This window comes from Hemitrygon akajei, chromosome 11 (assembly GCF_048418815.1).
Source record: "Hemitrygon akajei chromosome 11, sHemAka1.3, whole genome shotgun sequence".
NCBI classification, from domain to species: domain Eukaryota; kingdom Metazoa; phylum Chordata; class Chondrichthyes; order Myliobatiformes; family Dasyatidae; genus Hemitrygon; species Hemitrygon akajei.
Genome location: NC_133134.1, coordinates 158,506,852 through 158,519,784, shown reverse-complemented (window position 1 = coordinate 158,519,784; position 12,933 = coordinate 158,506,852). Strand labels below are relative to the sequence as shown.

The window sequence follows — 12,933 nt, the reverse complement described above, 5'->3', positions numbered from 1 at the left end:
AGTTTGTAGCTTGGGACTGGCCAACGACGTATCTTTTGCTGACCACTCAATACAGTCGGCCCTCCTTATCCGCAAGAGATTGGTTACGGGAACCCTCGCGGACACCAAAAAACACGGATGCTCAAGTCCCTTATTTAACCTGTTTAAGTGCGGTGGACTTTAGGACCCAGCGGAACCCCGGACCTTATTTATACTGTCTCAGAGCTGTGGTCTTTAGGACCCGGCGGAGCTCTGAATCCACAGTGTTTCTGTTCACAAAAATAATCACGATCACGATTGAAAATAAAGTGGAAATAATAAAGCGATCAGAAAGAGGTGAAACGCCATCGGTCATTGGAAAAGCGTTAGGCTACGTCAGTCAACAATTGGAACAGTTTTAGAGGATAAAGTGAGAAAGGCCCTGCCCCGATGAAAGCTACAATTATGACTAAGCAACGCAGTGGTTTAATTATTGAAATACATACGTTTCTTAAGTGTTTTGTATGCATAGAAAGGTAAAATATATACTATTTTCTAAGCAAAACGTTTGACTAACTGACGCTAAATAACACTGGATGTAGCTGTTCCGACTTACTTAGTAAAAGAACTTCTGATTTTTTCGATCCCGATCCACAATAACCCACGCACATCCTCCCGTACACTTTAAATCATCTCTGCCTTACTTATAATACCTAATACAATGTAAATGCTATGTAAATAGTTGTTATACTGCATTGTTTAGGGAATAATGTCAAGAAAAAAAGTCTGTACATGCTCGAACATCAAGTGCTGGAAGAGCACTTCTGGGTTTTCGCGATTCGCAGTTGGTTGAATTCGCGCATGCAGAACTCGCGGATAAGGAGGGCCGACTGTAATGCTCAGTTACACTTGGGTATGCTTAAGTTTCATCGCTTCAAGATTTTAAGTTTGCAAATTGCTAACAAAGGATCGAATAAAGGATTTGATGTTTGGAGCTGGGGGGGTGGGTCATGCAAGGATAACAACTGTGTAGCAGTCGCAGACTAGCAGCCACTGTTCTGCCTTTGTTGGTATTGCCGATACACCTATCAACTGGACCTTCCGATGTGCGTTAAATTCAGATCAGTTCAGCTTGAGGAGGATAGTCCCTGTGTTTTGGTTGGGTCAAGCCCCACCATTTCTTCACAAATAAAAGTCTGCTATCATTTAACTTCAAGGGTGTGTAAGGTGTAAGCATGATGTGGTGGGCCAGTAAGCAGGGTGTGGTTCAGGAGCCAGGGACAGGAGCCCAAGGACACTACCGTCGCAAAGCCCAGTGGAAACCCACTGAACCAATGAAGACCCAAGCTACAACAGTAGCCCTTCCAGTAAGAGTGCAGATACATGACCAAGCCAACTGAACGTAATGTTCAATTAGATATTATAAATATTACAGTTGCTCAGACTCGGTTTCAAATTAGTTATCTACTGGTTTATTACCACATAAACTAAGATAAAGTGAAAAGCTTTAATTTAGCATTCCACCCAGACATAATCACTAACCTATGTTAGTGATGGCCTTAGTTATAACACAAAAATTTGCTGTTTTGTGGTAGAGTGCAGCTGAAGACATATGAATGAATATTTAATTACTTATACATAGATATAGTAGATAGAGAGATAGAAAAGGAGAGATGGAGTGACAGAAAGAGAGGTGGAGAGATGGAGGGAAATGAGAGAGAGATGGAGAGACAGATGGAGTGAGAGAGAAAGATGGAGAAAAAGAGATGCAAACGTGAGAGTGATGGAGAGAGAGGGTGAGAGATATGGAGAGAGAGTGCAAAAGAGGAATTGTGAAGTAGTGTTCATGGGTTTATAGACCTTGCACAAATGATCTAGTCCACCGACAGGAACAGTCTGATAAGCACTCCTCTGCCTCCCTTGCTCACATGTAATTATATCGAGCTAGTGGAAAGGAAACCGGCAGGCAGAACATAGAGTTGTAGTTGCAGGGGAAGTATAGTCCAAACAGACAAATCAATGTGATCACCATGTGGTAGATTGGGAGATTAAGTGTATGATAGGCTCTTTGAAGAGTCTAGTAGCAGTGGGACAGAAACTCTCTGATGGGCTGTGGGCTGCGCTGGCAGACTTTGCGTCTTCTGTCCTACAGGGGAGGGGAGAAGGGAGAATGAATTGGGTGGGAGGGGTCATTGCTGATATTAGCTGCTTTCCTGAGGCAGTGTGAAGCTTGGCAGAGTGAATGGGTGGGAAACAGGTTGCAGGTTGAGTCTGTGGTGAAGAAGGCAAATGTTGAGAGGACTAAGTATAAGACATAAGATGCAATGCTGAGGCTTTATAAGACACTGGTGATTGTGAGCAGTTTTGGCTCCTTACTTAAGATAGTATTTGCTGACTTTAGAGAGTGTTTTGTGAGAATGATTCTGGGAATGAAAGGGTTTGCCATAGGCGTGTTTGATGGCTCTGGAGCGGTACTTGCTGGAATTTAGAAGAATGAGGGGGGATCTCACTGAAACCTATCGACTGTTGAAAGGCTTAAACAGAGTGGATATGGAGAGGATGTTTCCTGCAGTGAGGGAGTCTAGCACCAGAGGACACAGCCTCAGAATAAAAGGTCATCAGCACAGAACAGAGATAAGAAGGAATTTCTTTAGTCTGAGAGTGGTGAATCTGTTGAATTTGTTGCCACAGGCAGCTGTGGAGGCCAAGTTATTGGGTGTGTTTAAGGCAAGAGGTTGATAGGTTCTTGATTGGTTAGGGCCTGAAAGATTACAGGGTGCAGGCAAGGGAATGAGGTTGAGAGGGAAAATGGATCAGCCATGATGAAATGGCAGAGCAGACTCGATGGGCCGAGTGGCCTAATTCTGCTCCCATCTCTTCTGGTCTCATGGAAGCTCGTTCATGTGAGGACTAAACTGCATTCCCAAATCGCTGCAATTTCTTGAGATCTTTGGTAGAGCAGTTGCCATGCCAGTGGATACAATATGGTAGTTGGCACATACAGTGAGAGGTCCTGAACAGCCACCTCACCCAGAAGGCCATCCACTAAAGTCTTGACCCAGACATAATGCGCAACTCTCAGGCGTGAGGTTTGAACCCAAAACCTTCAAATTTAGAGGTGAGAATGGCCCGGTCTTGCCTTCTCACCTCTGTGAAGCTTGCAGTGATGGGCTAGCTCCTCTAGATGGCAGTGCTGAATTCTAAACATATTAATAAAGTTTCAAAGAGCTACACCATATGAAACAGTGCCTTTCAGCTCATCTCAACCATGCCAACTAAGTTGCCTAACTGATTCCGTTGGCAAAGCTTGCTCAGTAATACCTGCAATCTCATGTATGGGGCAGGGCCATTAAGTCAACGAATCGTACAAGCACACTGTCCTGTTTAAACGTCGACTGTTTATTCTCCTACATAGATGCTGCCTGATCTGCTGAATTCCTCCAGCATTTTGTGTGTGTTGTTATGATAACGAGAGTTATGTATATCTTTTCTAATGTGCACCTCAGTTTGTAAATCAGGTTAATCCAGTATGAGCAGAGCACTGGCAGAGGTGTACGAGATTTTTCAAACGCACCACTATTTGGCGCCTCTCACCTAAATGAACTATTAATATATTTATCCATAAGTATTCAACCTGGTCTAGGACTTGTTCATCTGGTGGAGGGATCATCAAAGAGAGAGGGAAATCAATAAATGGTCAAATAAAATGCTCTCTCCCCACATGACAAAACCCGACTCTCACGATTACCCTGCCCTCAAAAGACCCCTGGTTGCCATTACCGATCTTCTCTGTTGCGATCCATGTTGTAGAACTGCTTCCTCAGCCACCTGCAAAGAAAACAGACAGAATTCAGCCACAGTTTCAGCAGCTAGGAAGGAAACCTCAAACCAAACCTGAACAGCTTGCTGAGAGGATTGATAACTAGAACCAGGCTTATTATCACTGACAGGTGTCGCTTTGTGGCAGCAGTGCAGTGCAAAATGCAAAAAGACGTAAAATAAAACTATAAAATTAGAGTAAGAAATACATATTAAAAATTAATTAAGTAGTGAAAAGAAGAGGTAGTGTTCATGGGCTGGTTCATTGTTCATTCAGAAATTTGATGGTGGAGGGGAAGAAGCTGCTCCTAAAATGTTGAGTGTATGTCTTCAGGCTCTTGTATCTTCTGTCTGATGGTAGTAATGAGAAAACAGCATAACCTGAGTGATGAGGGTCCTAACGATAGATACCACCTTTCTCAGGCATCGCCGTTTGAAGATGTTCTCGGTGCTGGGTTGGCTAATGCCCATGATGGAGCTGGCCGAGTTTACACTGATCCCAGATTTTTGAGGCATCGCCTCGATGTCAGCCAGGCAGGGTAGTGCCCATGATGGCGCAGCCTGAGTTTACAACCCTCTGCAGTCTTTTCGGATCCTGTGCAGTAGCCCTTTCATATAACCAAATAACAATTACAGCAGGGAAACAGGCCATCTCGACCCTTCTAGTCCGTGCCGAATGCTTACTCTCACCTAGTCCCACCTACCTGCACTCAGCCCATAACCCTCCATTCCTTTCCTGTCCATATACCTATCCAATTTTACTTTAAATGACAATACCGAACCTGCCTCTACCACTTCTACTGGAAGCTCTTTCCACACAGCTACCACTCCAAGTAAAGAAATTCCCCCTCGTGTTACCCTTAAACGTTTGCCGCCTAACTGTCAACTCATGTCCTCTTGTTTGAATCTCCCCTACCCTCAATGGAAAAAGCCTATCCACATCAACTCGATCTATCCCCCTCATAATTTTAAATACCCCTATCAAGTCCCCCCTCAGCCTTCTACGCTCCAAAGAATAAAGACCTAACTTATTCAACCTTTCTCTGTAACTTAGGTGCTGAAACCCAGGTAACATTCTAGTAAATTTCCTCTGTACTCTCTCTATTTTGTTGACATCTTTCCTATAATTTGGTGACCAGAACTGTACACAATACTCCAAATTCAGCCTTAACAATACCTTGTACAATTTTAACATTACATCCCAATTCCTATACTCAATGCTCTGATTTATAAAGGCCAACATACCAAAAGCTTTCTTCACCACTCTATCCACATGAGATTCCACCTTCAGGGAACTATGCACCAGTATTCCTAGATCACTCTGTTCTACTGCATTCTTCAATGCCCTACCATTTATCATGTATGTCCTATTTCGATTATTCCCACCAAAATGTAGCACCTCACACTTATCAGCATTAAACTCCATCTGCCATCATTCAGCCCACTCTTCTAACTGGCCTAAATCTCTCTGCAAGCTTTGAAAACCTACTTCATTATCCACAATGCCACCTACCTTAGTATCATCTGCATACTTACTAATCCAATTTACCACCCCATCATCCAGATCATTAATGTATATGACAAACAACACTGGACCCAGTACAGATCCCTGAGGCACACCACTAGTCACCGGCCTCCAACTTGACAAACAGTTATCCACCACTACTCTCTGGCATCTCCCATCCAGCCACTGTTGAATCCATTTTACTACTTCTACTATATTTACTTACTATATTAATACCTAACGATTGAACCTTCCTAACTAACCTTCTGTGCGGAACCTTGTCAAAGGCCTTACTGAAGTCCATATAGACAATATCCACTGCTTTATCCTCGTCAACTTTCCTCGTAACCTCTTCAAAAAATTCAATAAGATTCGTCAAACATGACCTTCCACGCACAAATCCATGTTGACTGTTCCTAATCAGACCCTGTCTATCCAGACAATTATATATACCACCTCTAAGAATAATTTCCATTAATTTACCCACCACTGACGTCAAACTGACAGGCCTATAATTGCTAGGTCTACTCTTAGAACCCTTTTTAAACAATGGAACCACATGAGCAATACTCCAATCCTCTGGCACCATCCCTGTTTCTAATGACATTTGAAATATTTCTGTCAGAGCCCCTGCTATTTCTACACTAACCTCCCTCAAGGTCCTAGGGAATATCCTGTCAGGACCTGGAGATTTATCCACCTTTATATTCCTTAAAAGTGCCAGTACTTCCTCCTCTTTAATCGTCATAGTTTCCATAACTTCCCTACTTGTTTCCCTTACCTTACACAATTCAATATCCTTCTCCTTAGTGAATACCACAGAAAAGAAATCGTTCAAAATCTCCCCCGTCTCTTTCGGCTCCACACATAGCTGTCCACTCTGATTCTCTAAGGGACCAATTTTATCCCTCACAATCCTTTTGCTATTAATATAACTGTAGAAACCCTTCGGATTTATTTTCACCTTACTTGCCAATGCAACTTCGTATCTTCTTTTAGCTTTTCTAATTTCTTTCTTAAGATTCTTTTTACATTCTTTATATTCCTCAAGCACCTCATTTACTCCATGCTGCCTATATTTATTGTAGATCTCTCTCTTTTTCCTAACCAAGTTTCCAATATCCCTTGAAAACCATGGCTCTCTCAAACTTTTAACCTTTCCTTTCAACCTAACAGGAACATAAGGATTCTGTACCCTTAAAATTTCACCTTTAAATGACCGCCATTTCTCTATTACATCCTTCCCATAAAACAAATTGTCCCAATCCACTCCTTCTAAATCCTTTTGCATCGCCTCAAAGTTAGCCTTTCTCCAATCAAAAATCTCAACCCTGGGTCCAGTCCTATCCTTCTCCATAATTATATTGAAACTAATGGCATTGTGATCACTGGACCCAAAGTGCTCCCCAACACATATGTCCGTCACCTGGCCTATCTCATTCCCTAACAGGAGATTCAACACTGCCACATCTCTAGTCGGTACCTCTATGTATTGCTGCAAAAAACTATCCTGCACACATTTTACAAACTCCAAACCATCCATCCCTTTTACAGTATGGGCTTCCCAGTCTATGTGTGGAAAATTAAAATCTCCCACAATCACAACCCTGTGCTTACTACAAATATTTGCAATCTCCTTGCAAATTTGCTCCAATTCTCGCTCCCCATTAGGTGGTCTATAATACACCCCTAAAAGTGTTACTACACCTTTCCCATTCCTCAATTCCACCCAAATAGTCTCCCTAGACGAGCCCTCTAATCTATCCTGCCAGAGCACCACTGTAATATTTTCTCTGACAAGCAACGCAACGCCTCCCCCTCTTGTCCCTCCGATTCTATCACACCTGAAGCAACGAAATCCAGGAATATTTAGTTGCCAATCACACCCCTCCTGCAACCATGTTTCACTAATAGCTACAACATCATATTTCCAGGTATCAATCCATGCTCTAAGCTCATCCACCTTTCTTACAATGCTCCTAGCATTAAAATAAATGCATTTAAGAAATTCTCCACCTCTTACTCTCTGTTTATCTCTAACAGTACAAAGAACTTCACTGTCTTCTTTTTCTTCCTTCTCCCATACATCTGTTCCTACACTCTGGTTCTCCTCCCCTCTCATATCTAGTTTAAATCCACTGGAGCCTCTCTAGCAAACCTACCTGCAAGAATATTTGTCCCCCTCCAGTTCAGATGTAAACTGTCCTGCCGGAACAGGTTCCACCTTTCCTGGAAAACTGCCCAATTATCTATAAATCTGAAGCCCTCCCTCCTGCACCATGTCTTCAGCCACGTGTTGATCTGCACTATCTTACTATTACTAAACCCACCTGCACGTGGCACTGGTAGCAATCCTGAGATTGCTATCCTGGAGGTCCTGTCCTTTAACTTGGCACCTAGCTCCCTAAACTCACCTTTCAGGACCTCCTCACTCTTCCTATCCACGTCATTGGTCCCTACATGGACCACGACATCCGGCTGCTCACCCTCCCTCTTGAGAATACTGAGAACTCGATCCGAGATATCGTGGACCCTGGCACCAGGGAGGCAACAGACCATCCAGGATTCTCGATCTGTTCCACAGAACCTCTTATCTGTCCCCCTAACTATCGAATCCCTATCACTACTGCTCTCCCCTTTTCCCTCCTTCCCTTCTGAGCTGAGGGTCCAGTCTCGGTGCCAGAGACACAACCACTGCACCTTGTCCCTGGTAGGCCGTCCCCACCAACAGTATCCAAAACGGTATACTTATTGTTGATGGGAACGGCCACAGGGTGCTCTGCTCTTCCTGTCTATTCCCCTTCCCTCTCTTGACAGTCACCCAACTACCTGTCTCCTGACTCCTAGGGTGACTATCTCCCTGAAACTCCTGTCTGTTTCTGCCTCTGCCTTCCGAATGATCCGAAGTTCATTCAGCTCCAGCTCCAGTCCCCTAACACGGTTTCTCAGGAACTGCAGCTGGATGCACCTTTCGCAGGTGTAGTCATCAGGGACAACAGTGCTCGCCCTGACTTCACACATCCTGCCAACGGAGCACTCGACTGCCCTAACTGCTGCCTCCATTACCTACTCCTAAACTAATTAGATTAATTAATGGAGCTTACCCGGCCTTACCTCACCTGGAGTGAAGCTCGTACTCAGCCTCTGCTCGCTATTTAAATTCTCCCGCTGCCTCATGGGCTGACTTTCACGCACTTGCGCAGTCGTGCCCCGCTCAAACCTTGCCTCTGCCTGATTGAGCCAAAGCTGACCCACTCTGCCTCACTCCACTCCGACAATGGCCGCTATACATGGCGGTCTTTCTTTTTAAACCTTTGGCACTCAGTAGAATGGAATTTGCAAATTTGATTGATAAAATTAAACAAAACGCTAAAACCAGGCAACATTACATTAGGCAGCATTTTTCCTTTGCAGAGGAGCCCACCACCAAGTACAGTGCACTGGGTTGTTAAAACCAAACATAAACTGGGTGACTGTTTGGCAAAAGCACAGAAACCGGCCCCACAGCTCAGCTCATCCATACTAAGATCCCCATTTAAGTTCGTCCCATTCACCCTCATCTCTCCTGACCTTTCCCCAGTTTTACAATGAGTACTGCATCTCATTACTAGCTAATCTATGTTAATTCAAGCTAATGTTATCTCACTTTCGATCTCATCTTTAAAATGTTCTGCAAGAAAAGCCACATTTTCATGGCACTTATACTCTGTTTGCCTATTCCAACGATAAAACTTCAACCTGAAGTTCCTCACCCATCAGAAGGAGGAATTATGAGTATACTGATGGTAGCAATGAGAAGAGGACATGGTGAATGCTCTTCATTCTACCATTTAAGTAAACTACTTGAGAACTTTTTAAAAGCTATTATTAATGCTTTTTGAGAGAGTGATTTAGAGGCATATCATATTTTTACTGAGTTAAGTATTGTATGAAATTAGTTTTGCTACAACAAGTGTATGGGACATTGGAAAAAATGTTGAATTTCCCCATGGGGATGAATAAAGTATCTATCTATCTATCTATCTATGTTGCATGCCACCTTCTTGACGTATCACTTTTCTTGTACTCTCCCTTCAAACACCCTAATTTAAGAACTCCTTTGTTGGTTTGCTTATGTTCCCAATTTCTCTTTCCCTCTCTCTCTCTCTCTCTCTCTCACACACACACACACACTAACTCTCTCTTTGTGTCTGTCTATCTCTTTGCCTGTCTCTTTCTTTCTCTCTCTCTCTAGTCTCTCTCTCCCTCTCTGTCTCTTTGCTCTTGTCCCTCTGTCCTTGACTATCTGCCTGTCTCTCTCTCTTTGTCCCTCTGTCTGTCTGTCTCTCTCTCTCTATGCCTTCATTAACTGCTGTAACAGTGCTGACAGCCACAGACAGATAGGCCACAATGTGTGTGAGATGGGGAATTGAATTGCAAATGACAGGAAGCCCAGGGTCATGCCAACAGACAAATGCAGGTGTGCTACTAAACAACCACCCAATTTGCGTTTGGTCTCCCAGCCCAGATGTTCACCATTAGGGCTCCCTTACCCATGGGAAATGCAGCCTGAAAAAGGCGCCATCCATCATTAAGGACCCTCTTCACCCAGGACATGCCCTCATCCTGTTGCTCCCATCAAAGAGGTGGTACTGCAGCCAGAAGATATCGTAGGTTCCCCTCCATCATCCGATTTCTGAATGGACATTGAACCCATGTACAATACCTCAATATTCCTTTTTTGTAGTACTTATTTAATTTAATTTTTAAAATATATTTCTTATTGTAATTATAAGTTTTTAAGAAATTATTACATACTGTAATGTACTACTGCCACAAAACAAGAGTTTACAATATATACCAGTGATATTAAACCTGATTCTGATTTGCTGAGTGTTTCTAACATTTAACCAATCAGCTGCTCTGGTGTAACCCAGTGTTTGGATGATTTCTTCCACAACTCATCCTCATGGCAACTCTTGCCTCATTCAGATCTGATGAAAGGTCTCGGCCCAAAACTACAACTCTATTTCTCTCCATGGATGCTGCCTCACTTTGCTGAGTGCCACCAGCATTTTGTGTGGGCTAATCTGGATTTCCAGCATCTGCAGAAACTCTTGTCTTTCCTTTCTGAGACAGTCTCTTTCTCAAATCCATCTCTCCTCACTCTCTCTCTCCAAGTTCCAAAGAAGGGTCTTCAAACTGGTGTTAACTTTGTTTCTCTTTCTGCAGATGCTGCCTGACCTGCTGAATATTTCCAGCATTTTTCATTTTCTTTCAGATGTACAGTATCCAGTTATTTTTAATGTTAATTTGTTATTAATAAATAAGTTTCATTAACAAAAATGATATGGCTATATTCAACAAATCAGATCAAGAATTCTTTACAGAAATATACCCAATATTAGACCATAAGACATCGGAGGAGAATTAGACCATATGACCTATCAAGTCTGCTCCACCATTTCATCATGGCTGATACATTTCTGTCTCAGCTCCCATCTCCTGCCTTCTCCCTGTATCCCTTCATGCCCAGATTAATCAAGAATCTATCAACATCTGTCTTAAATATACGTAAAGACTTGGCCTCCACAGCTGCCTGTGGCAATAAATTCCACATTCACCTCTCTCTGGCTCAAGAAATTCCTTCTCATCTCTGTCCTAAAAGGACCCCCTCTATTCTGAGGCTGTATCCTCTGGTCTTACACTCCCCCACCATAGGAAACATCCTCTCCACGTCCACATAATTGAGGCCTTTCAACATTTGATTAGTTTCAATGAGGTCACCCCTCATTCTTTATTCCTGTGAATAAAGGCCCCAGAGACATCAAACACTCTTTATATGACAAGCCTTTCAATCCCAGAAAGATTTCCATGAACCCTTTCCAATGTCAACAAATTCTTTCCTAGATAAGGGGCCCAAACCTGCTCGCAATACTCCAAGTGAGGCCTCACCAGTGCTTTATAAAGTCTCAGCACTACATCCTTGCTTTCATATTATCGTCCTTTTGAAATGAATGTGAAAATCGCATTTGCCTTCCTCACATTTGCCGCCTGGTCGAGGGAAGCAAGTCACGCCAGGCGGGCTAAGGGATTTGAGTTGGGCCATCAGGCCACAGGAGGAGCCAGATTGGGTTCAGAAGAGCTGAACTGGGTGCAGACTGTGCTGCTGCCTACTACTTGGGGGCACTGAAGGTGGTGCCTTCAAGTTGGCACGAATTGGTAGCATGTAGTGAAGCCATGAGTGGCTGTCCTGCACATTCTTTTGCGAGCCTGAGACCCTGTTGGGCATTGATTGCTGCAGGCCTGGGTCCTTTGTTTGGTGGTGAGACAGGCGGCGAGGCAGCAGTGTCGCCTTGGTTGTAGTGAGGACTTGGCCTCAAGCCACGGGCTTATGTTGTAGCATGGCGCCCGTGCTGGGTTGGGGGTAGACGCTCCCCACCAGTGCTGCCCTCCAGTGTGGGACTGCTGGAATTACAGGCTGGACTGCAGGAACCATGAACTTTCAGGACTTGTTGCTCAGGGTCTTGTACTAAAAATGTTCTTTGTGTCTCCTTTCTCGCTATTTCCAATGTGCATGTATGTTTTCACACCCTGCCCCCAGAGGAATGCTGTCTCATTCGGCCGTATCCACGTTTGGTTTGAATGACCATTAAACTTGATTTGATTGGATACAAACAGAAGTGGGAGGGGGGAAAGTAAAAGGGAGAGAAGGAAAGTGAGAAAGGGAAATAAGAAAGTTTAAAAAAGGGGAAAACATGAATTAATCTTTTAGAAAATTCACTGCATTAGTGATCTGCCAAGGTCAAGGACAGCTGTAATATTCAGATGAACTGCGATTATACTTGGAATAATCAGACTAGTGTTATGAATGTACCACAGCTCTGAGGGGCCGAAGGGTGCGGGACCAGGCCCCTCCTTCCGGAGAATCGCAAGATCGCTATTAATTCGGGTCTTGGACCCAGGAAATGAGAGACAATGCAACGGATTTGACCATTGTTCTTAGAGACACCTGTGTGAATTGCGACTCTATGCTACGTTCCAGCTATCAGGGACATGGACACCCTCGGGCAATGTGGGGTGGGGATTGTATCACCCTACCTTGATTGACATCTACAAATCTGCCGGTCACGATAAAAAGGGGACTGCAGGAGGCAGTACCCCAGCGACGCACCAGAAGGAGACCATCGCTCATCGCTCCCGTGAGGACGGGAAGCCGTTCGGGAGCCACGTGTGATTCGGTTCCCCTAGCCTGGGGAACGAGTGGCTGATAACACCGAAAAGGACTTCGAACTGACAACGGGGAACCCACGTTCCCGATTCAACAAGTTGAGTCCAAAAGGCTGGCAAGTTTATTTTCTCTCTCCAACACGTGAGACCCCAGCGGTCCCCGAAAGGCTAAAAGCCTGCATGAACTTCAGAGACTTTGATATTTCCATCAGACAATAGTTTTACCCCTAGACAAACGGTAGAGCTACTTCTTAATGTTGATTATTACTATACCCGCGCTTTAGATTGAGTATTGACGATGTATATTATCTGAATGTTTGTATTAACCTTACTTTTGTGCCCCTTCATAAATAAAAACGTTTAAAAATAGTACCATCAGATTTCAGTGGACCTCTCTCTCTTTGCTGGTAAGTGACCCAGTTACGGGGTTCGTAACACTAGAA

At 43.8% G+C, this 12,933-nt stretch overlaps 1 protein-coding gene across 2 annotated transcripts in view; it reads right to left on the bottom strand.

The window, feature by feature from the left end:
- plcg1 (phospholipase C, gamma 1) overlaps nt 1-12,933 on the bottom strand; it is a 184,650-nt gene that overhangs the window by 84,621 nt on the left and 87,096 nt on the right. For both annotated transcript variants that reach the window (XM_073062029.1, XM_073062028.1), the window contains exon 4: nt 3,739-3,786. In XM_073062029.1, coding sequence (XP_072918130.1) covers nt 3,739-3,786 — 48 coding nt within the window. The remainder of the gene's footprint in view (nt 1-3,738; nt 3,787-12,933) is intronic.